This window comes from Pantherophis guttatus, chromosome 9, assembly GCF_059756535.1.
Source record: "Pantherophis guttatus breed Tessera chromosome 9, ASM5975653v1, whole genome shotgun sequence".
Lineage (NCBI taxonomy): Eukaryota > Metazoa > Chordata > Lepidosauria > Squamata > Colubridae > Pantherophis > Pantherophis guttatus.
Window position 1 is genome coordinate 8,261,140 of NC_142071.1, and position 25,872 is coordinate 8,287,011.

The 25,872-nt window shown below is 40.7% G+C and overlaps 1 protein-coding gene across 2 annotated transcripts in view; it reads left to right on the plus strand.

The window, feature by feature from the left end:
* Window positions 1–25,872, plus strand: part of DOCK5 (dedicator of cytokinesis 5) — a 162,688-nt gene that overhangs the window by 55,534 nt on the left and 81,282 nt on the right. For both annotated transcript variants that reach the window (XR_015729391.1, XM_060693500.2), the window contains exons 7-15: window positions 5,930–6,065; window positions 8,764–8,921; window positions 11,733–11,814; window positions 16,815–16,944; window positions 19,123–19,195; window positions 20,869–21,011; window positions 21,938–22,063; window positions 22,192–22,316; window positions 24,207–24,305. Coding sequence is in view for 1 of the 2 variants with exons in the window: in XM_060693500.2 (XP_060549483.2) it covers window positions 5,930–6,065; window positions 8,764–8,921; window positions 11,733–11,814; window positions 16,815–16,944; window positions 19,123–19,195; window positions 20,869–21,011; window positions 21,938–22,063; window positions 22,192–22,316; window positions 24,207–24,305 (1,072 nt within the window). In the remaining variant the exon portion in view is untranslated. The remainder of the gene's footprint in view (window positions 1–5,929; window positions 6,066–8,763; window positions 8,922–11,732; window positions 11,815–16,814; window positions 16,945–19,122; window positions 19,196–20,868; window positions 21,012–21,937; window positions 22,064–22,191; window positions 22,317–24,206; window positions 24,306–25,872) is intronic.

Below are 25,872 nucleotides of genomic sequence, written 5' to 3' on the forward strand. Positions count from 1 at the left end.
GAAAATAAGACCAAGCACTTATTTCGGGGTACAGAAAAATATAAGTCAGGGTCTTATTTTCGGGAAAACACAGTATTTGTTCATTTACTTTTAACGCTCATATTGTCAGCTCCCATTATTCATCTCATAAAGGCTAAGAGTGCAATAGTGGCTGCAAAGTACAAACTCTGCCACCAACTAAGATCCGTCTCTTCTCTTGACAGCTGTTGGATATCAGCAGTGTGCTGGATATCTGAAACTGTATGTTTTCAGTCAAGGTTCATGGTAGAGATTTTTCAACCCCTCCTCCCCCATTCGCACAAAGCTTATGTTTGCCTGCAGGATCTTCCGGCTACCTAAAGTCACAGATACAATTTCAAATGAAAGCACATTTATTCCCATCAAGCTGTGAATCCCACTTCTGTATGCACGACACTTTATTTTATACTGCCATTTCGTTTTGGATCCTATTTTCCTTTGTTCTCCTGCCCTTTCCCAAACACTTCTTTAGAGTTGATACACCAAGCCTGATTTCACACTAGATTATAGGACAAGTGGCACATTGAGTGAATAAGCACAGGGTTGTGCAGATGCCAGAGCTAGTGTTTGAGGAACAGGTGCTGGAGATTTTGATTCTGAAGAGCTCTAGAGGATGGAGATACCTCCAAATCCACCAGACACCTATTTTCCCTTGCACACAACAAACTTCGTCCAATAGCTTGGCACTTTTTAAATATGTTGGACTTCATAACTAGAAGGAGTAGAGGGCTGAACTTGCAGCCACAACTCAATTCCTGCAGTCCGCACACCTACCCTATTCATTCATTCATTCATTCATTCATTCATCAGTGGTGGGATTCAATTTTTTTTACTACCGTTTCTGTGGGCATGGCTTGGTGGGCGTGGCTTGGTGGGCGTGGCAGGGGAAGGATACTGTAAAATCTCCATTCCCTCCCCACTCCAGGAGAAGGTTACTGCAAAATCCCCATTCCCTCCCAATCAGCTGGGACTCGGGAGGCAGAGAATAGATGAGGGCGGGACCAGTCAGAGGTGGCATTTACCGGTTCTCTGAACTACTCAAAATTTCCACTACCAGTTCTCCAGAACTGGTCAGAACCTGCTGAATACCACCTCTGATACATACATACATACATACATACATACATACATACATACATACATTCTTGTGTGCATATGTTTGCGTGAGAGAGAGAGAGAAAGAAAGAGAGACTTGGAAGTTAAGCAGAATCAGGTTTGATTATAGTTGGATAGCAATTACCATAAAATGTCACAGTTTTGGACTGTGCTGGAAAGTTGTTTTTTTTTTTTTAATTTGATTTATATGCCGCCCTTCTCCGGAGACTCAGGGCGGCTTACAATGCGTTAAGCAATAGTCTTCATACTTTTGTATATTTATACAAAGTCATCTTATTGCCCCCACAAACTGGGTCCTCAATTTACCTACCTTAGAAAGGATGGAAGGCTGAGTCAACCTTGAGCCTGGCGAGATTCGATCTTACTTTAATTGCAGACAGCTGGTGTTAAATTACAGTGCTTCTGTCTGTTGAGCTAAACCAGGCTCCAAGTTGCAGAATTTCCTAGAAATGTCAATAGCAAACTACTTCTATGTGGCTGCCAAAAATACTGCAAGATTGTCAAACTTCTCTTGACTGATATTAGTGTCTGGGTTCCAAGTAACACCCCCAACGAAAGAAGACTCTGAGGCCAGAAGTTCCTCAAAGTTCCATTGTATTAGAGATGTCATATCGGCACATCTGGGAAAACCCGAATCTGAAAGTTTCCAGGTTTTCCACACCCCAAAAAAAGTCCAAGTCCCTGCCCAGCACCCACATGTCCATCATACGGTCCAATCAATGCACCGTCCCAACTGGAGATGCCTCCCAGTTACGCCATTGCAGGTGCAGGCTGGATGTCCTTGATTCTCAGAGAAAGGAATGTTATTATGGCTACATATCTCTGCTACTCCATGCAATCCCCCCTCCCAGTTTCCCACAGCACTGAGTGTGGCAGCCCTGAAGATCCAAAGAAAAAGATTGGCTTCCAGGGCTGACAATTAGACTAAAAGTCCTGCAGACAGGGATTCCAGAATATATGTGCGGTAACTCTTTCGGTAAGCTGGTTTGTTATAGTAACTAGGAAAGCTCTTCAGGAGTAAATCCAGCAACTACAAAGCATAAAGTGAAAATTCTGTTTAAAGTAGAAGCAAACTGTTAAGGATATTGTTGTTGTGTTACCAACCAGCAGAGTGTAGAGCACAGAGAAACGTTGCTGAGAGCAATGAATAAGAGATGTGCCAACTGGTTTATCAAAAGTTTACTTTATAGTGAAAAAAACAATCTCATAGTCTTTAAATCAATCCAAGTCTTTGCCAGTTAAATCAGTCCAGTGATACAAAAATCTTCTCACCACACAAACAGTAGTCGGTTAGAATAGCAAACTCACTCTGGTTCACAAACCCCGATGGTAGCAGATCCATCCAACGATGATAGCACAATGATAGCAACTCCACACACTATGGTAGCATATCAACTGAATACTTTACAGTACCTTTCTTAAATACGTTTACAGCCAGTGATTATCTAATTACAGCATGACTCAGCATTTCAATGAATCAGCAGTAAAACTTTAAAGTCACACAATACATATTCATATTAAAGTCACAGAACACATATATTGCCTGGACAACCTGTTAGGCTCAAACCATATCCATAGGCCTGGTGGCTCAGCAAACTAAAAGCATTGTGATTAACACCAGCTGTCTGCAATTACTGTAAGTTCGAATCTCACCAGGCTCAAGGTTGACTCAGCCTTCCATCCTTTCTAAGGTAGGTGAAATGAAGACCCAGATTGTGGGGGCAATAAGATGACTTTGTATAAATATACAAAAGTATGAAAGCTATTGCTTAACGCATTGTAAGCCGCCCTGAGTCTCCGGAGAAGGGCGGCATATAAATCAAATCAAATCAAATCAAATCAAATCAAATCAAATCAATCAATCAATCAATCAATAAACAAACAAATAAATAAATATCCTAACACAAACTACAAATTGTGCACCTCCTCCTCTACTGGGATGGTGCAGTGGGCTAAGAATCTCCAAGTTTTGGGATGGGAGGAGCTGTGGCCATCTGGGTCTTGTTATAGCAGAGATCTTCAAACTTGGCAGCTTTAAGAATTGTGGACTTCAGCTCCCAGAATTCTCTGGGAGCTGAAGTCCACAAGTCTTAAAGCTCCCAAGTTTGAAGACCTCTGTGTTATAGCAATGCATCATTCTGGTCTTTGACTATCGCTCACCTTGAGAGATCCAGCCCTCATATAGAGGCTCTAGAAAGGTTCAACATTCGAATCACAAGTAGGCAAGGATGCTTTGAATCCAACACTAGCAATATCAAGATTTTGTGCACCATTCAGTTACCGCAGATATTAATGCCCATCCAAATCAGATAGCTCTGGATGTTGAGTTTATGTGTGGTCCTTGGCAGTGGTGAAATCCAAATTTTTTTACTACCTGTTCTGTGGGCATAGCTTGGTGGGCGTGGCGTGGCTTGGTGGGTGTGGCTTGGTGGGCAAGGCAGGGGAAGGATACTGCAAAATCCCCATTCCCACCCCACTTCTGGGGGAAGAATATTGCAAAATCTCCATTCCCACCCCACTCTGGGGCCAGCCAGAAGTGTTATTTGCTGGTTCTCCAAACTACTCAAAATTTCCACTATCGGTACTCCAGAACCGGTCAGAACCTGCTGGATTTCACCCCTGGTCCTTGGTGCTTTCAGAGCTTGGTTGTTTTCATTAACAAACCAGGTAACACCTTCAGTGCTTCGTTCTCTTCCATTTAGTTTATGTCATGTTTTGGTTTGGTTCGTGTTCACTGTTTTGTTTTGTTCGCTGCTTAGAGTGACAGAGTAAATGGATTGAATAAATAAAATGTAAAAGAAACCCTTAGATCAGGAGTGTCCAACTTTGGCAGCTTTAAGATCTGTGGACTTCAATTCCCAGAATTCCCCTGGGAGTTGACCAGGGGTGAAATCCAGCAGGTTCTGACAGGTTCTGGAGAACTGGTAGCGGAAACTTTGAGTAGTTTGGAGAACCGGTAGTGGAAATTTTGAGTAGTTCACAGAATCAGCAAATACCACCTCTGGCTGGCCCCAGAGTGGTGCAATATCCTTCCCCCAGGAGTGGGGAGGGAATGGAGATTTTTGCAGTATCCTTCCCCTGCCATGCCCATCAAGCCACGCCCACCAAGCCACACCCACAGAACCGGTAGTAAAAAAAAAATGGATTTCACCACTGGAGTTAATGTCCATAGGTCTTAAAGTTGCCAGGTTGGACATCCCTGCCTTAGATACTAAATTTATTTGTAGCCAGTGTTAAGGATATTGTTGTGTTAACCAACCAGCAGAGCAAGTGCACAGAGATACGGTACTGAGGGCAATGAATACAATACATAGAGACTGGTTTAACAAAGCTTTTACTTTGTAGTGAAAAACAATTGCATAGTCTTTTAGTCAATCCAAGTCTTTAGCCATTCAAATCAGTCCAGAGTTCCAGAAATCTTCTTACCATACAAAATAGCAGTAGGTAATAAACAGCAATTCAACGCTGGTAAGAAATCACGATGGTAGCAGATCCATCCACGATGAGAGCGGTAACAGTTCCAATCAACAAGTCAACCAACAATGACTATAGCTCGGCTCTCTTCTTATATACAGTTTACACTAGTAATTATCCACTTAAGATAAGTGGAGTCAGCAGTGCAATGACTCAACAGTACAATTAGGATAATTGCAGTCAGCAGTCAGTCAGCAGTCAATTACAATGACTCATCAGTAAAATTACTCAGCATTACATCTTAAAGTTACAGAACTCATTTAAAGTTATAGCACACATATATTGCCTGGACAACCTTATACCATATCCTAATATTCTCCCCTTTGGACGGGCTAATATATACCTGTTCAAATTCTGTTAGGCTTACACCATATCCTAACAGCCAGAACGTTGCTTCATCAGCAGCATTTGCTGAGCATTTCAGTTCTTGTTTGAAGCTTCCTAAAAGATCCTAGAACTGCATAGGGAAAAGTTTGGATAACTCATGGCTACAGCTACCCTTAAAGTGGGAACTCTGCAGTGGGGAACTTCATACTTCCTGTTCCAGATTTTGTTATTAAATTATTTTAAGTATATGTACACTTCTTCCTTTAGCTATGCAAATTTCTTTCACATTTTCCTTGAATCTGGACAGTGTTATTTTCCTTTATATGAAGTGTTTAGTTAGCTTTCAGTGATATGCAGATAAAGGAAGACTTTTAAAAACATCTGCTGGAAATAGATATAACCTGATCTAGGATTTGGCTTCTTCGTTTAATTGAAAAATTATTGCCATTAAAGTGAAGAGGGCAAATGTTATCTGTCCGGATTTTTTAGGTCTCTCTCTTTGCCCTCGTCCCAAAGGTGCTTTTTCAAAAGGCAACAGGACTTTCTTATTTTTTTCCTTGAAGACGTTTCGCTTCTCATCCAAGAAGCTTCTTCAGTTCTGACTGAATGGTGGCGAATGGAAGGAGTTATGTTCCTTGCAGTCATCTGGTCATTATCGCTCTCTCTCAGAGTCATTGAGGCCACTTGGAGGTTTATCTATGCCCTCAAAGTCACCTGAATAGTGCAAATGAGTGTGGAGCCTTCTTGGAATTGCTGAAAGGACTGTTGTAAACAGGAGGGAGGTGGTGAGATATCCTGCCCCTTTGTTGAGAGAGGGCTGTTCAGTTTTAACACAGATGGCCTCTTTGACCCCTCTTTTAAACCAGCAGTCCCCTCTGTCCAAAATGTGGACTTTGCTGTCTTCAAATACAGATGAACTGGCTGAATTTTGTCCTGATGGGTTTATTCTTCTATGTCTCCTCTTTGCTCCTTGTTTTTCTGGATTATTTGCAAGGATTTTGGGACTGGACCTGGTGGTGCGTGATGATAATGGGAACATACTGGATCCAGACGTTACCAGCATGATTTCACTCTTTAAAGCACACGAGACAGCATCCAAAAGAATTGACGACAGGATCCAAGAAGAAAAGGTACAGGTTTTTTTTTTTTAGCATATCGTTTCCTGATCAGGAAGTTGGCCCAAAAATAACTTTATGCAATAATGGAACCCAAAAGAGATTCACAGCAGTATGACATGATGTAAGTGTGTGGTGAGGCTATGCTTCGAACAAATAGAACTTGTACTTCCTTCTCAACATTTCAATATCAGCACGATCAATAATCGCTGTGCTTTTTTTAGGGATGGTGAGCAGCCTTTCTGCTTGCCTAGGATTTATTTTTATTTTATTTATTTATTTTTTATCAGTCATATTTCTATGCCGCCCACTCTCCGAGGACTCTGGACGGCTTACACCAAAGACAGTACACTAAATAGCATATTGCCCCCAACAATCTGGGTCCTCATTTTACCCACCTCGGAAGGATGGAAGGCTGAGTCAGCCTTGAGCCGGTGAGATTTGATCCGCTGATCTGCTGAACTAGCAGTCAGCTGAAGTAGCTGCAGTACTGCACTCTAACCACTGCACCACCTCGACCTGGACATTTTACAAGTACTTTCTTTTTAAGGGGGGAAGAATTGGAAATATTTTCTGGGCCTAAATGAACATTTCACCATTTCACTTTGAAGAAATCCCTTAGGGGGAAAAAAACCAGAAAGAGATCCAGTGCTTTATCTCCAGTGGAGTTTAAGGGCTGAAGTCTTGTGTAGTGGGGAAATTACATGTTGAACAGGGGTGAAATCCAGCAGGGTCTGACAGGTTCTGGAGAACAGGTAGCAGAAATTTTGAGTAGTTCAGAGAACCTGCAAATACCACCTCTGGCTGGCCCCAGAGTGGGGTGGGAATGGAGATTTTGCAATATCCTTCCCCCTGGAGTGGGGTGGGAATGGGGATTTTGCAGTATCCTTCCCCTGCCATGCCCACCAAGCCACACCCACAGAACCGGCAGTAAAAAAAATTGGATTTCACCACTGATGTTGAACATGCATTCACCAATGGTAGAGAAAGGATTAACTTGTTCAGATTTTCCCTGTTCTATAACTATCTTCCTGAGTCCTGTTGAACCCTGTTTGCTGGTTTAATTCAGCCTTTTACATGTACCTTGGACTGGATTTGAAGCCCAGCAGATTTAATTCATCAAACATTAAACAGGAAATTCGGGTATTTGCTTTATGTTGCAAGCATAAATAAGATGGAGCTGAGTTTAATAATACTTGTTAATAAAACAATCATGCTGTTTAGCATTGCTAAACTCTCATGTGACGAGATAAAAACTTCATCTTTCTGGGAGTTTTGTTTGATTAACCTCTTGATTTAAATGTACAGGTAGAATAATACATTGGAAGGAGAAAGTGTGTGTGTGTACTTAGAAACATAGAAAACTGATGGCAGAAAAAAGACCTAGTGGTTTGACCTTTCTTTCTTTCTTTCTTTCTTTCTTTCTTTCTTTCTTTCTTCCTTCCTTCCTTCCTTCCTTCCTTCCTTCCTTCCTTTCTCTCTCTCTCTCTCCCTCTTTCTTTCTCTCTCCCTCTCCCTCTCCCCTTCCTTTCTTCCTTCCTTCCTTCCTTCCTTCCTTCCTTCCTTCCTTCCTTCCTTCCTTTCTCTCCCTCTCTCTCTCCCTTTCCCTCTTTCTCCCTCTCCCCTCTCTCTCTCTTTCTTTCTTTCTTTCTTTCTTTCTTTCTTTCTTTCTTCCTTTCTTTCTTTCTTTCTTTTCTTTTCATTTTTATATTTTTTTAACTTTTATTTTATTTTTTTATTTTTGTTGGGTGACTGTCATGTTATCTCAATTAGTGATGTTTGATGCACTACATCCACTGGAAGTTGGTTCCGAGCTTCCACTACTCTTCCTGTGAAGTACTGTTCTCTAACCCTACTTTTGAACTTCCAATGTTACATTATGGTTGATATATTGTGGTGCCTGGAATCATCTTAGAACTGAGAAAAGAGAGTGTCTCCAGCTTTTAGAAATAGAATTTGAATTGTAATAAAATTGTTTGTTTGTTTGTTTGTTTGTTTGTTTGTTTGTTTAAAATAGTTTCAGCTATTATAAGTAGAATTTCAATTTGTAAGCCACCCAGAGTCACTGGGTTGAGTTGGGTGGCTATAGAAAAGAAAGAAAGAAAGAAAGAAAGAAAGAAAGAAAGAAAGAAAGAAAGAAAGAGAGAGAGAGAGAGAGAGAGAGAGAGAGAGAGAGAGAGAGAGAGAGAGAGAGAAAGAGAGAGAGAGAGAGAAAAGAAAGAAAGAAAGAAAGAAAGAGAGAGAGAGAGAGAAAGAGAGAGAGAGAGAGAGAAAAGAAAGAAAGAAAGAAAGAAAGAGAGAGAGAGAAAGAGAGAGAGAGAGAGAAAAGAAAGAAAGAAAGAAAGAGAGAGAGAGAGAGAGAAAGAGAGAGAGAGAGAGAGAGAAAAGAAAGAAAGAAAGAAAGAAAGAAAGAAAGAAAGAAAGAAAGAAAGAAAGAAAGAAAGAAAGAAAGAAAGAAAGAAAGAAAGAAGCATTGGCTACTGTAGGTATGAGTTGTGTATTCAGATATTTTGATCTTTTAGTTGATCACAAAATTCATTTAATCACAGCCCTGATTCTGCATACATGTTGCCATGGTGTGTGAGCAAGCCACATTTTCAGGGAAACTAAAATAGTCTTACTTAGATAATGGCTGGAAAAACTGACAGTTTTATTAGATAATTTAGCTCTTCCTACATTCTCACATTTCCTTTAATCTCTTCTTCCCAACAAGTCTCTTCAACAGAATGTAGACCGGCGAGGACAGTCTATCTTTAATAATACCCACACTTACAGCCTGTACATCAATTTCAAGAATTTTGTCTGCAATATTGGTGAGGATGCAGAGCTGCTTATGAGCCTTTATGATCCAGACCAATCCAAATTTATTAGGTATGTTGCTAGTGGAACCTTTTTCTAAAACCTGTCTTAGGAAATGTTGGTTGTATGCTGCAGTATGTTGGCTGTAATCACCAAGATTTATGATGACACCAGAACAACTAGACACAAGGACAGTTTTTCCCCGAATGCCATCACTCTGCTAAACAAATAATTCCCTCAACACTGTCAAACTATTTACTAAGTCTGCACTACTATTAATCTTCTCATCGTTCCTATCACCCATCTCCTCCCACTTATGACTGTATGACTGTAACCTTGTTGCTGGTATCCTTAAGATTTAGATTGATATTGTTTCCTGATTGCTTATTTGTACCCTATGACTATCATTAAGTGTTGTACCTTATGATTCTTGATGAACGTATCTTTTCTTTTATGTACACTGAGAGCATATGCACCAAAGATAAATTCCTTGTGTGCCCAATCATACTTGGTCAATAAAAAATCCTATTCTATTCTATTCTATTCTATTCTATTCTATTCTATTCTATTCTATTCTATTCTATTCTATTCTATTCTATTCTATTCTATTCCATTCCATTCCATTCCATTCCATTCCATTCCATATTTTCTATTCTATTCCATTCCATTCCATTCCATTCCATATTTTTTTCTATTCTATTCTATCCTATCCTATCCTATCCTATCCTATCCTATCCTATCCTATCCTATCCTATCCTATCCCATCCCATTCCATTCCATTCCATTTCCATTTCCATTTCCATTTCCTATTCTATTCTATTCTATTCTATTCTATTCTATTCTATTCTATTCTGTTCTATTCTATTCTATTCTATTCTATTCTATTCTATTCTATTCTATGACTTTAATGCTTAACAATACAGGTAGTCCTTGACTTACAACCACAATTGAGCCCAAAATTCTTAAGTGAGTTTTGCCCCATTTAATGACATTTCTTGCCACAGTTGTTAAGCCATGAGCTGAGGTGGCGCAGTGGTTAGAGTGCAGCACTGCAGCTACTTCAGCTGACTGCTAGTTCAGCAGATCAGCGGATCAAATCTCACCGGCTCAAAGTTGACTCAGCCTTCCATCCTTCCGAGGTGGGTAAAATGAGGACCCAGATTGTTAGGGGGAAATATGCTATTTAGTATACTATACTGTATAGTATAGTATACTATCTTTGGTGTAAGCTGCCCAGAGTCCTCGGAGAGTGGGCGGCATAGAAATATCACTAATAAATAAGTCAATCACTGCAGTTGTTGAGTTAGTAAATTGGTTGTTACATGAATCTGGCTTCCCCATTAACTAAATTAATTAAAAAGGGCCTGGTGGCTCAGCAGACTAAAAGCACTGTGATTAACACCAGCTGTCTGCAATTACTGTAAGTTCGAATCTCGCCAGGCTCAAGGTCGACTCAGCCTTCCATCCTTTCTAAGGTAGGTAAAATGAGGACCCAGTTTGTGGGGGCAATAAGCTGACTTTGTATAAATATACAGAAGTATGAAGGCTATTGCTTAATGCATTGTAAGCCGCCCTGAGTCTCCGGAGAAGGGCGGCATATAAATCAAATAAAAAAAAAAAACTTTGCGTGTCAGAAGATTGCAAAAGCCGATCACATGACCCCGGGATGCTGCAACTGTCATAAATATGAGTCAGTTGCCAAGCGTCTGAATTTTGATCATGTGATCATGGGGGTGCTGCAATGGTCGTAAGTGTGAAAAATGGCCACAAGTCATTTTTTTTTTCAGTGCCATTGTGACTTTGAACAGTCACTAAATGGACTATTGTAAGTCGAGGGCTACCTGTATCTCATACAAGCCTGTTATGAAGATGAAAAGCTGATTTTTAGTTTGAAGAAAACGACTGTCCTTTTTCATTAAAAAAAAAAATCAGGGACTTGTGGCTTAGCCATTATAATTGAATAAAACTGTAAAAATGTTGTTGCGAACAATATTCAAGTGCTTTAGATCTATCTCTTCTATCAGTTTCCCCTTTGCTGATCTTATTCCTAAGGGGGGGGACGGGAAAAGTCTCAAACACTATAATTTCCATTTAAGGCAATTCTTCGTGCCCTTATTCTCTCTCTCTTTTTTCTTTTCTTTTGGACACTGGCTCACAATATGTTGCAATTTAGAATCAGAAGGACTTCCTTGTTTTATTTCTATAAAAGCCAAAGCACCTGAAAAATCTGTTTCCCTTTGGCATTCATCTTGGACATAAAAGAGCCTTGGTAGTACAGTGGTCTAAAGCACCCTGTTATTAAGACCAGCTGCCTGCAATTACTGCAGGTTTGAATCTCGCCAGGCTCAAGGTTGACTCAGCCTTCCATCCTTTCTAAGGTAGGTAAATTGAGGACCCAGTTTGTGGGGGCAATAAGCTGACTTTGTATAAGTATACAAAAGGATGAAGGCTATTGCTTAGCGCATTGTAAGCCGCCCCGAGTCTCCGGAGAAGGGCGGCATATAAATCAAATTTTTTAAAAAATTGCCTTGGCATTGTTTTAATGCTGGGCAAAGTGATTTGCATGTCATGAACAGCATGGCTATTGTCCAGTATTCACACAGTCAGCCAGATGTTCAGGTGGGATTTGCCTCTTTTATCCACCTATTGAGTCTTTACCAAGGACCTGGGCCAGGCAAATGCAGATGTTTGATAGACCAATGGTAATTTTGTCACTTCCAATGGTGCTCAAGTGGTGCTCCAGTTGTTTTGGGATTGCACCCCAAGTACCTACGCAGCATTACTATTTGCAATATTAAAAGTACTACCTTTGCTTCCTTTTGCCACAGTCGTTCTATTTCTATTTGCAGGTCTTTTATTATTATATTATTACTATTATTTTAGTGAAAACTACCTGGTTCGTTGGGGAAGTAATGGAATGCCGAAGGAAATTGAAAAGCTTAACAACCTCCAAGCTGTCTTTACGGTAAATTTTCTCTTTTGCCTTCTGGGTTGGGCTTACTGGCAGATAACTTCATTTTTTATAACTGTGTTCCTTTGTTGTACCTTTGTTGTGATAGCGTCATTGGGCAAGGAGCCATGCGGTGAATGGAAAGGGTCAGCATAATCTATTTCATTGTCTAACAAGCACAATGGTTTGGAAAGATGTCTCGGATTTATCTCTATAACAAAGCCAACAAACTTTATTAAAAGGTCATTTTGACATTCAAAGTATACCTGGCTGCTTTGATTCTCAGCCATACCTTAAATAAAAGCTTTTTCCAACCAGTCGGCCACACAATCTGATTTTAGTGTGTTCCTCAGGGTTTTCCAAAATGGTTAATATTGAATCCCCAAAATCAATTGGATTGTCCACTGTTGTTATTCAGAGTATTTTTTAATTAAAGTAGCATTTTAACAAATAAGCATCCTGATTGCTTATTTGTACCAGGGGTAAAATGCTCCTGGTTCGGACCGGATCGCCCAATCCGGTAGCGATGGTGGCGAGTGGTTCAGAGAACCGGTAGCAAAAATCCCTGCGCCCGTGCCCCCCCCCCATACCCAGCTGAGCCGTGCGATCATCAGAGGCTGTTTTTTTTACTTTTAAAAGCATTTTTTCTACAACCTCTTCGGCCGAAAAAATGCTTTTAAAAGTTAAAAAAAATGCCTCTGATGATCGCGCGTCTCAGCTGGGATCGTCAGAGGCTTCTAAAAGCATTTTTTTCTGCAACCTCTTCAGCCGAAGAGGTTGTAGGGGAAAAAAATGCCTTTCAAAGCCTCTGGCGATCCCAGCTGACTTGCCTGATCTTCAGAAGCTTCTAAAAGCATTTTTTTTCTGCAACCTCTTAAAGTTGTAGAAAAAATGCTTTTAAAAGTAAAAAAAAAAAAAGTTGGCCACGCCCACCCAATCACATTAAACCCCCCCACCAAGCCACGCCCACAGAACCGGCAGTAACACATTTTAGATTTCACCCCTGATTTGTACCCTATGAGTATCATTAAATGTTGTACCTTATGATTCTTGATGAACGTATCTTTTCTTTTATGTACACTGAGAGCTTATGCCCCAAGACAAATTCCTTGTGTGTCCAATCACACCTGGCCAATAAAGAATTCTATTCTATTCTATTCTATTCTATTCTATTCTATTCTATTCTATTCTATTCTATTCTATTCTATTCTATTCTATTTATTAAATTGTTTTCACGTAATAAATCTTTGGGAGTTGATGAACAATCAAAACATTAATAAAGGGGCCGATGAGCAGAATAATTTTGGTACCCCTGGCATATGGGCTGGGATATTTGGTCTGTTTTGTCCCCTAATCTTTCAATTTTGGGAAGAAAAGCTTACCTAAGATCTTGAAGAATTGCCCCCAGTCATAGCCAATAATGCTTATGGTTAAGGGTTGGAAAATTTAATCTCTTTAAAAGCTAGTATGTACAGTATAGTAACATAATCATTAGGCAAGGTTCTTCATTCTAAAGTTAGTTTTATTGATCGTACCAACAGTGGTTGGTAATGAGCCTTCTTAACATTTGCCAAATAATGCAGTCTTCCCTGGAGGGAAAAAAAATTACCGGTAGTCCTTGACTTACAACAGTTCATTTAGCGACCGTTGGAAATTACAATGGCACTGAAAAAAGCGGCTTATGATCATTTTTCACACTAGTGACTGTTGTACCATCCCCATGGTCACATGATCAAAATGCAGAAATTTGGCAACTTTATTCATATTTATGACGGTTTGCCGTATCCTGGGATCCTGTGATTCCCTTTGGCGACCTTCTTACAAGCAAAGTCAATGGAGAAGCCAGCTTCACTTAACAACCATGTTACTAACTTAAGAACTACAGTGATTCACTAAACATCTATGGCCAGGAAAGTCATAAAATGGGGCAAAACTCACTTCGCAAATGTCTCACTTAGCAGCAGAAATGTTGGGCATAAGTCGAAAGCTTATTTAGCCCAATTTATTTGGGGCATCTTGGCAAAAACGACTACCCCCCCCCCCCCCGCCCACACATACACACAGACACACCCAATTCATCCCAACTTCTTTCCATCCATGGAGCTACGGGGGAATTGAGATTGCTTCGCAGTTGTTGGAACAATGTCCATTCCTGTTTTCAATTTCACTTTGGCAGAAAGTCCGAGAGACAGAGGTATTTCCGCTGTAGCAAGCAGGAGGAGTGAATTTACCTAATCCATCTAATAAAGATGGCAAACAAAGTAGAAGCTGGTTCTGCTGAATCATTTCCCCTTGGCACAAAAAGAAAAATACTCCTTGGTCATTTGAACACTCCTACTAGAAATTGGCATAAGAGCCCGTTTGGCATAATAGTTAAGGCTGAAGTCTAGAAACCAGGAGACTACGAGTGTTAGTCCTACCTGAGGCACAAAACCAGCTGGGTGACCTTGGCCCAGCCCAGCCCTGGGAAGGAGGCAAACCACTTCTGAAATCTTGCCAAGAAAATTGTGGAGACTTGTCCAGGCAATCACCAGGACTCAAAGCTGACGAGAGAGAGAGAGAGAGAGAGAGAGAGAGAGAGTGAGAGAGAGAGAGAGAGAGAGAGGGAGGGAGGGAGGGAGGGAGGGAGGGAGGGAGGGGGAGAGAGAGAGAGATGAGAGAGAAAGAATGATACATTAGATAGATAGATAGATATGAGAGAGAGATGAGAGAGAGTGAATGATAGATAGATGATAGATAGATAGATAGATAGATAGATAGATAGATAGATAGATAGATAGATAGATAGATAGATAGATATGAGAGAGAGAGAGAGAGAGAGAGAGAGAGAGAGCGCTTGTGTGCGTGCCCTCAAGTCAGCTTTGATTTACCGTATTTTTCGGAGCATAAGACGCACTGGACTATAAGATGCACCAACCTTTTTTGGTGAGGAAAACAAGAAAAAGAAATCTGCTTCTGCCTCTCAGCAATTTTGCCTCCTTGCAGCAAACAGCAAACAGCCTGCTTTACTTTCATTTTCGTTTTCAGCATAGCTTGATTAGCATAAGAAAAAAAAAATCTGCTCCCAGCAATTTACCTCCTTGCAGCAAACAGCAGAGGCCCGCGCAGAAATAGGCAATGGCAATCCCTGCAGCCTGAAACAGCTGAGGGTCGGAAGGCCGATCCAACTGACAATCAACTTGTGCCAATTAGGCTGCGCTGAAGCTGAAACGAGCTGTTTCTTCTTGCTGCTTGCTGCAAGGAGGTAAATTGCTGGGAGGCAGAGGCCAAAGGGTGGGGGCCAGTGGGTGGGCAGGGCTACATTCAATGTATAAGACGCACCTAAATTTTCACCCCCTTTTAGGAGGGAAGAAAGTGTGTCTTATACTCCAAAAAATATGGTATATATAGGCACCGAGTTAGAAAACAGGAGACCGTGAATTCTAGTCCCATCTTAGTCATAAAAGCCAGCTGGGTGACTTTAGACCAGTCCAAGCCAGGTGACTTTGTCCCAATCCTTCTCTCCCAGCCCTGGGAAGGAGGGAAACCACTTATGAAATCTTGCCAAGAAAATTGCAGAGATTTGTCCAGGCACTCACCAGGAGTCAAAGCTGACTTGGAGGCAACAACAACAACAAAAAGCTACATACGTTCATGGGTTTTGGACTATATAATATAGATAGATAGATAGATAGATAGATAGATAGATAGATAGATAGATAGATAGATAGATAGATGATAGAATATAGAGATAGATAGATATAGATAGATAGATAGATAGATGATAGATAGATAGATGATAGATAGATAGATAGATAGATAGATAGATAGATAGATAGATAGATAGATAGATAGATGATAGATAGAATATAGAGATAGATAGATAGATAGATAGATAGAATATAGAGATAGATAGATATAGATAGATAGATGATAGATAGATAGATAGATACATAGATAGACATAGATAGAATATAGAGATAGATAGATATAGATAGATAGATAGATAGATAGATGATAGATAGATAGATAGATAGATAGATAGATAGATAGATAGATAGATAGATAGATAAATAGATACATAGACATAGATAGAATATAGAGATAGATAGATAGATAGATAGATAGATAGATGATAGATAGATAGATAGATAGATGATAGATAGATAGATAGATAGATAGATAAATAGATAGATGATAGATAGAATATAGAGATAGATAGATAGATAGATAGATAGATAGATAGATAGATAGATAGAATATAGAGATAGATAGATATAGATAGATAGATGATAGATAGATAGATAGATAGATAGATAGATAAGTAGATACATAGATAGACATAGATAGAATATAGAGATAGATAGAGATAGATAGATAGATAGATAGATAGATAGATAGATAGATAGATAGATACATAGATAGATAGATACATAGATAGACATAGATAAAATATAGAGATAGATAGATAGATAGATAGATAGATAGATAGATAGATAGGGGAGGGGGAGGGGAGGGGGAGAGGGAGGGAGAAAGAGCGAGAGAGTGTGAGTCTCTCTCTATAAGAGAACCAGTCTGATCTAGTGATAAAAGCATCAGGCTAGAAAGCAAGAGGCCATGAGTTCTAGTCCTGCCTTATTAATGAAAGCCAGCTAGATGACTTTGGGCCAGTCCCTCTCTCTCAGCCCAGCTTACCTCACAGGGCTGTTGTTATGGGGAAAAGAAAAAGAGGAAGGTGCGTTGGATATGTTTGCCGCCTTGATATAAGCAAATAAACAAGATTCTTTCCACATTTATTTATTCATTTTTATTTAATTTAATTTGTATACCGCCCTTCTCCAACAGGACTCAGGGTGGTGAACAGCCATGGTAAAACATAACATATAAAATTTAAAAGCAATTTAAAAAAACATTTAAAACAACCCGGGTTAAAACCAATTACAAATTAAAATCGAAGGGATGGGATCAAGCCTAGGCCAATTGAATATGCTCCAAGTGCTTTGATACTTCGGTGATCATTTCTGTTGCCCCACCAGGATCTCAGCAGTTCCGACTTGATCCGGCCTCGGGTCAGCCTAGTGTGTCAAATAGTGCGAGTTGGCCACATGGAGTTGAAAGAAGGCAAGAAGCATACTTGTGGCCTCCGGAGACCTTTCGGAGTAGCAGGTACAAGGGCTTGTTGGTGGTGGTGCTAAGCTCCTCTTTTCAAGAAATGTGTGTACTGGAAAACAACAATTGAAGTCCTGGGTTCAGTTCTTCATCTGGCCATTTGCATGCTGAGGTTCAATGCGAGAAGAAGATGAAAGCAAGATGAAGGCCCTTTCTCTACTGCAGAGTTAAAGTGGTCTTCGTCATCCTTGTGTCAAGTTTTCGAAAGATGCCCTAATTAATCCATGAGCCATGATCCAAACTTCAAAGGGAATATAGTCATTTATTAGGAGCAACATTCCCGCAATACTTAGATGCAGTTAGGACTGATCCTACCTAGATTTACGTTCCCCTATGACCCTGTCTCTTCCCTCCTCTCTGGCCATGTCATAAATCACATTCTCCAATTAACCACTTTGGCTGGCTGTGAAACCTAACACCCTCCTTCTGATTGCGGTCAGAAAGAATGTATGGAATTCACTTCAGTTCTCCCTCCCTCCTGCTCATGGTAACTTGAAAGCTTTGCAAGTTGACACCTTGATCCATCAGGAAACTCAAGTGACATCAGAAATGGCTGTCCCTGTCTTGCTTCTGATTCATCTGTTTCCCCATCATTGCAATCATCTGAGTTTCCCTCAAGGAATGGAAGACAGAGAAGATTTGGGGCACATTGAGGTGGCTTTTAGATAATATCAGAATTGCAGGACAAATAGTACTTTGATCTTGGTATGAATAAGGACGACTTAAAGTTGCCTCTCAAATGAGCTGTGGATGGGATTAAGAGGTCGTGAGGACATGGCCAGGGTTAAAAAAAAATGTATTTAGAGCAAGTCAATGTATTGCTGTCCTAATAGCTATCTTTTCCTATGTCCTCTAAAAGTATTTTCTGGGCCGAAAAAAAGAGATATAGTATAAGCAGGAACCTACTTTGTAAAGCCGTTCCAAATACAAATGTGCTAGTATGCCTATAAAATTAAAAGACATTAAGTCATTGTTCCAGAATAATTCATTCTAAATCTTTCATGCTAAGGGAAGATCTTGAATGGAAGTTTATAGATGGTCTGAATCCCGCTATCCTTTTTATAACTGGCCAGGAGATCAGAGCAGCTTTTGTGTAGATCGTCATTTTTTTTTTTTTAATATGTATACCGCCCTTCTCCAGCAGGACTCGAGGCGGTGAACAGCCAGAATAAAACAGAACATACAAAATTTAAAACCGTTTAAAAATAATTAAATATTTTTGGCCGCAATTTAAAACAACCCATCAATTAAATTTAACCAAAACTGTGGGATCAAGCCAGCCCAGCTAGGTGAAATAAATAAGTTTTCAGGGCCCGACGAAAAGTCCGGAGGTCTGGTACTGTACGTATCTCTGGGGGGAGGTTGTTCCAGAGGGCGGGCGCCACCACAGAGAAGGCTCTCCCCCTGGGGGTCGCCAGCCAACACTGTCTGGCGGACGGCACCCTGAGGAGGCCCTCTCTGTGCGAGCGTACTGTCCGGTGGGAGGCTATTGGTGGCAGAAGGCGGTCTTGTAAATACCCCGGCCCTAAGCCATGGAGCGCTTTAAAGGTGGTCACCAACACCTTGAAGCGCACCCGGAAGACCACCGGGAGCCAGTGCAGCTCGCGCAGGAGAGGTGTCACATGGGAGCGCCCCCTCGCTTCCATAATCCCCCGCGCGGCCGCATTCTGGACCAGCTGGAGCCTCCGGATGCACCCCAGGGGGAGCCCCATGTAGAGAGCATTTGGGTTTGGTTTTCTGTTTTCCATGTAAAGTTCTTGTTGTGAGATTGGTGGCCAGATGAATCACTTAAATGAAAAAAGGAAGGAGCCAGCTAACAAACCAATAAGTAGGGCATGTTGCGTACTTTGTGTGAATTATTTTCAAAGCACCGAAATAGGTAGTTATATCAGTCTGCATGATTGATAGATGGTCAACCCAACCAATATTTCCTGAGTTTGGTTTAAGTCTTGATTTCAAGTAGCTTTTGTAATCTTAGATACATTAGTGCTTTAGAATACCTAGCCAACGTGGCCTTTGATAATGTTGATGGGATTTCTGGAAATTGATGAACCAGTACATCTCGAAGGCATGATTTTCTTTTTTTTACAGGTTTGAAATTTATACCAAGAGTTTCCAACCTATTAAGACATTTTTGCTGTGATCAGTAAAAGCTTATTTTTTTTTCCCCTTTAGTGATGGACGTTACAGACATCATTCATGGGAAGGTGGACGATGAAGAGAAGCAACATTTTGTTCCTTTTCAGCAGTGAGTAGTTAAAATTCTAAAAAAAAAAAAAAAAAAGAATGCACAATTTTGGGGGAGTTGGTGGTCATGTCTATATGCTTTCCAGAAAGTGGGCAGGTCCAAGACTGTTCTGTCCCCGTACCACACACGCACCCCCACAGTCGGCCCGGAGTTAATAAGCCACACGACAAAACTCTTTGAAGATAAAGCTGGCAGCAACCCAGTGGCTAGCTGCCAATTCAGACTTTACTCACACAAAACAAAGATTAGACTGCAAGCATTCCGATAAAGCAGGCAAAGTCCAATAACGCAGAGATCATGGATTATTTCCAGTTTTTGCTCGTCACAAACTGAACCGGCCACCACACCCACATTTATACCCTGTGGGGTGTGGTCCAGTGACTCAGCTAATCTCTGGCACGCCTTCCCCTCTGCTGCGCACACTTCTCCCTGCGCCTCTGCCGAGGGTCCAGCCAGCACTTATCTTCATCGTCGCTGTCCACCTGTGGCTGCGGGGACATGCTTGGCTCTGAGCCTATTGTTTGGCCTTCGGTGTCCTCCGGAGGCATTGCCAGAGAGGAGGGTCCTGGAGAGGGAGGCCTCGCCAACTCCTCTCCCTCACTCTCAGAGTCTGCATCTGTCGATAGCCCAGGCTCAGGCAACGGAGCCACAATAAAGACAAGAAAGGGGATTAAGCTAAAACAAAGCCTGTAAATTAAATTGAAGCAGTGAATGTGATTTATCAGAAGTGATCTCAGTGAGCTTCTGCCACAAGCCTATATAAAATCACTTGCAAATGTAATCAAGAATTACATTTGATCAGAGTTCTCAGATGGAAAGAGACGTGTTTTAGTATTCAGACTGGCAAGCATGCAACTCGTGTTTAGACCTTCCCTGTATGGGACAGGGCTAAAATAAAGAGGGATAAAATAATTTAGGGTTTTCATGTGGAGAGATACAGGAAGTGGCACCCAAGTAATTACAACTCTGCCCCTACCCCCAATATGGTTTTCACCCTCAACCATTCCTATGAATGAACAAATTATGTTTGTTATGAGACTAAAGAGCCTTGGTGGCGCAGCAGACTAAAGTGCTGTTAAGTAACACCAGCTGCTTGCAATTACTGCAAGTTCAAATCTCACCAGGCTCAAGGTTGACTCAGCCTTCCATCCTTTCGAGGTAGGTAAAATGAGGACCTGGATTGTGGGGGCAATAAGCTGACTTTGTATAAAAAAGAACACCGCTTTGGGGGGGCCCGAAAGCCCTACTAAGCAGGTATATAGAAAAGTATGAAGGCTATTGCTTAATGCATTGTAAGCCACCCTGAATCTTCGGAGAAGGGCGGCATATAAATCGAACCAATAAATAAATAAATAAATAAATAATTTTCTCAATCAGCTTGAAGAGATCTACCAGCTATTCTTATTCATCCGGTCCCTGCAACATTTGAACAATGGGTGGGTGGGTGGATGGATGGATGAATGGATGGATGGATGGATGGATGATGTGCCATCAACTCATCATTTTACTCTTAAGTGACCATATCAATAGGGTCAGACAGGAAGAGCTGTTTTTAACCTGGTCTTTCAGATCTTCCTCCTGCAAGAAGAATCTTTATTTTTTTTTATTCATAATTTGATAATGTTGACAATCTGGAAATGTACCTCTTCTTTTTCTCCTCCTTTCCTCTTCAGGATTGCCATGGAAACATACATCAGGCAACGGCAGTTAATCATGGCACCATTAATAACGTCTCACGTGATTGGAGAGAATGAGCCCCTCACGTTGGTCTTCAACAAAGTTATTGCGGCCAAGGAAGTGAATCATAAAGGGCAAGGTACACACTGGAAAGATGGCTCCTGGAAAGAGGGGAGGGGAGGAGGGAGGGGCATTCCTTTGAGGTGAAAACTTATTCATGGGTTTGGATGGTTCACTGGTCAAGGACATTGACTTGGGCTCCTTCCTGCATGAGTGCTCAGAAAATCTTTCATCCATTTGATTCAGTTTTCCTGATTAATGGGGAGAGCCACACAATTTTAGCTGGCACATTGATGATGTGTAGGTAACAAACTACAATAAAATTATGTTAGTGGGCAATTGCAAGAGAGGTTGGAAGCATGGCATGAAAGAAACAATGTTCTCAAAGGAAAAAAATGAAAAGAGATCCCTAAATTAATCCTGTTCGATATGAGCAAGAGGGACAACTTTTTTTTGCCACTAAATCCCCAAAATAAAACTGGGAGGAGCCTACGTGGTTAGGTACGTTGCCATCCTGTAAAGTTCAACATCTACCAAGTTTGTGTTTCTCCTATTGGTTCTCTTCCGTGCATGGATGATGCCATTTGCGATACATAAACATTCATTTTCACCTTTGAACTTTGAAAATCCTAAGAACAGTCATTAAGTACAGACCCCATTGGAACCCTTTTCAAAGTACAGGACTGAATTTATTGAGGAGAAGAAAAGTTCAAATCATGTCCTGTGAAAATTGCCATGCACACATGCGCTGGAAAAGTCTTAAGCAAAACACTAATTTTTATTAAAAACAGCCCCAATGCTTATTATCCCCCCCTCCACAAAAGTGAAAAAACAAAAAAGGCATAGTAAATAACAATAACAAAAAAAGACATTTCAATTTTAACCTCCACTCACTTGGGGAAGTCACGATTCTCTTTCCTTATCAAATCTGCACTGGCTGCTACTTCTTTCCAATAGCACTAATGCTGCTTTTTGTTATATTCTTTGCTCTCCATCCCCTTTTAGGCCTCTGGATTTCTCTGAAACTGCTGCCTGGTGATTTAGCTCAGGTTCAGAAGGATTTTTCTCATCTCATTGACAGATCAACAGCTGTTGCCCGCAAAATGGGATTCCCAGAGATTATATTGCCTGGTGAGTAATTCAAGGAATAGTTGAGTCCAGATGTCCTCCAAATGGTGGGTAGAAAAGAATAAGATTGTATTCCAATTTCCAAGTTGGACAAAATAATGTCCTTATAATTCTCTATTTTTAATTTTCAGGTGAAGTTCGGAACGATATCTACGTCACTCTGATGCATGGAGAGTTCGACAAAGGGAAAAAGAAAACTCCTAAGAATGTTGAGGTTACCATGTCTGTTCATGATGAAGATGGAAACATTTTAGAGGTAGGAAGGGATTTTCTAGAATAGTAAATTGTAGATAAAGCAAAGAAATGCATACATGTTCTGTATCTCTCCACAAATTTGGGAACATTTTGGGATCTTCTTACCAATCCTTGGCACCATCTACAACAGGGGTGTCAAACTCAATCCCATTGGCCCTATGAGGACTTTGTTTGCCCTTGGAGGGCCGGGGTGGGCATGGTCTGGTTGTACCAGCCAACTGAGTGGGTGTGGCTAGGGTGGGCCGGGGCCCGGGTGGCACAGGCTGGTCCCTTGCTGTCTGTAGGATGGCCCCGCGGGACAACTCTGGGCCTATCATAGGCCGGATCCGGCCCATTGGCCGCATGTTTGACACGTCCGATCTACAAAGTCCTTCGATTAAAATGTGGATTTTTTTAGCGGGCCTGGGATCATCTGGTAACAGACACCCCATGCACTGGCTGCATCATGTATAATATTCTGATGCACTCCCTCTTGTGGTCTTGTGTTATTTATATTGATCTGTGTCTTGTAGAATGTTTTCATTGTTGGTTTTATTGTATGCTGCCCAGAGTATGCTTTGTAAATTGGACCAAAAAAAAGAAAGAAAGAAATATTGTGCAGGAACTACTACAAGTGGATGCTTTAAACTACAAATGGATCATCTAATAAAATACTTTCACTCACAGAATGCATGCTTTAACTCTGTTTTCTCCCACTCGTGGATAACTTTAACTTTTAACTTTTATTAGACTTCTATACCGCCCTTCTCCCGAAGGACTCAGGGTGGTGTACAGCCATATTAAAACACATAAAATTTACAAAATTTAAAAACCATTAAAATCAAATATACAAAAATTTGGCCTACAAATTAAAAAAAAAACCTTACACCCATTAAATCTCCAAGTGGGTGGGTTTGAGTTCTTTACCTTAGCAGCTTCTGGGTTTTTTTTCTTCCCCATTTGTAGCTGCATTCATTTCAAAACAAGGCACTAGTAAAACAGGTGAATGTTAACATACATTAGATTTGATGGAAGACTACATTCAGAGGTTGAACTGTGGGGTACCATCATCATACTTAGTTTGGTAAGGAAATGTCTGCAAGAAAACCACCAAGCTCAGTGTTCTGTCCCCGTACCACACACGCACCCCCACAGATGGCCCGGAGTTAATAAGCCACACGACAAAACTCTTTGAAGATAAAGCTGGCAGCAACCCAGTGGCTAGTTGCCAATTCAGACTTTACTCACACAAAACAAAGATTAGACTGCAAGCATTCCGATAAAACAGGCAGTTTCAACAATACAAGGATTAATCCAAATGCAGTCCGATAAAGCAGGCAAGTCCAGTAACACATAGATCATGGATTATTTCCAGTTTTTGCTCGTCACAAACTGAACCGGCCACCACACCCACATTTATACCCTGTGGGGTGTGGTCCAGTGACTCAGCTAATCTCTGGCACTCCTTCCCCTCTGCTGCGCACGCTTCTCCCTGCGCCTCTGCCGAGGGTCCAGCCAGCACTTATCTTCTTCGTCACTGTCCACCTGTGGCTGCAGGGACATGCTTGGCTCTGAGCCTATCGTTTGGCCTTCGGTGTCCTCCGGAGGCATTGCCAGAGAGGAGGGTCCTGGAGAGGGAGGCCTTGCCAACTCCTCTCCCTCACTCTCAGAGTCTGCATCTGTCGATAGCCCAGGCTCAGGCAACGGAGCCACAACACTCAGAGAGCACCAAGGACCCTATACGTTACGTAGTTTGAAAGGACTTCTACAATTTGTGGAATGTTTTGGCCCCTCTTTGGAAGTTATATGAAAACTTTGTTTTATAACTGAAAGATTTTCTCTCCCATCACTGATTAAGTCTCATTTTCTGTCCTTTGTTCCTTTTGCTTTTTGTTTCCAATGTGCTCCAAAGAAAGCTATCCATCCGGGTGCTGGTTATGAAGGTATTTCAGAATACAAATCAGTTGTCTACTACCAAGTCAAGCAACCTTGCTGGTATGAAACTGTAAAGGTGAGATTATCTAATGGGAAATTGACTTGGTTAGGATGCATCCTTATATTGTTACAGACGTGAGCTACATATTCAATCTTTATTTATTGATTAGCCCTTGGGCCATATCAAAATGCAGTGCTCCAGAAACAATTATTACAAAAGTTTGGTAGAAACATTTTAAAATGAAATTGGAATAGGAATAAAACACGATTTAAAATAAAATTAGAGTAAAATATGTTCTAGAATGAAATCAGAGATAGAATACAATAATTTAAAATACAAATTAAATACTGTATGATTAAAATTATATTACAATGTCACCCCTGCATCTACCCAATCAGTCTTAAAACTACTATTAGAATTACATTATTAAATCAAGTGATCTTTCCTGCAATCTACCACATTCTGCTGCACCAGCTTTGTCCTTTTTTCCATCAATTTTACAGCAAATTTGGCAATCCATTTCACCAGCTGCAAGTTAGAACCTAACGAACAATGTTGCAAGAAGCACTCTTTAGACTTAGGGGTGCTGGCGTAAAAGATCCTGCCCAGTTGATGTTCCCTCAAATCTGAGTACAAGGGGCAGTCAAAAATTACATGGGACATTGTTTCAACTTCCCCCTTCCCACATAAACAGAGTCTTTCGCTTACAGGGATACCCTTATACCTACCCCAAAGCATGTTTGTTTGAAGTTGGTCTAATCTCAGTTTGATAAAATATCTCCTTATGACGGGAAATTTTACCCACCTTAGAAAGGATGGAAGGCTGAGTCGACCTTGAGCCTGGTGAGAATTGAACTTGCAGTAATTGCAGGCAGCTGGATGTTAAATGCTGCCTTAGTAGGAGGCATTAGCCTCCTACGCCACTCAGGCTCTTAAAAAGACAATGACTAAAGAAATTATTTATTATTTATTTATTACATGTATTTATATGCCGCCATTCTCCCGAAGGACTCAGGGCGGCGAACACAAGTTAAGAAACAAATACAATAAAATCCCATTTTAAACCAAATAACTAATTAATAGTAAATAATAAAACCCGGAATCAGAGTCAGCCTATTTGTTTGAACAGGCAAGTCTTCAGGTCTTTGATTGTGGTCAACTCAACTTGCCTATCTTGTTACTTTACTGCATTTAAACAGAATGGCTTCAGGTTGCTGTAAATCACTGATATCTAGAGAACAATCTCCCACAAATCTTGTCGGTTTTTTAGCAGGCAATTTAAAATGTGCTATGGTCAGTTTTAAAAGTTCCAAGTATAATTAGGCAAGTATTTTAATGGAGGAGTTAATTGAAATTCCATAGCTGAAAACCTAGGCTGGGGGCTTGGGGAAATGAGGAATTGGGGTTTTTTTTAACATAAGGATCTAACAAATTTGCTTGTCAGCATAGGAACATTTAGCCTTCATTCATGCAAAGCACTTACCTTGAATACTGTATAAAAACATTCATAATTAAGGGGAAAGTGTGTAAGCATTAGGTTTATTCTACAGGAATTACATATTAAGGGAAACTAATAAAAATATGTACACCAGGCAGATGTACACACTGTCATCTACAGGTAGTCCTTGAGTTATGACCACAA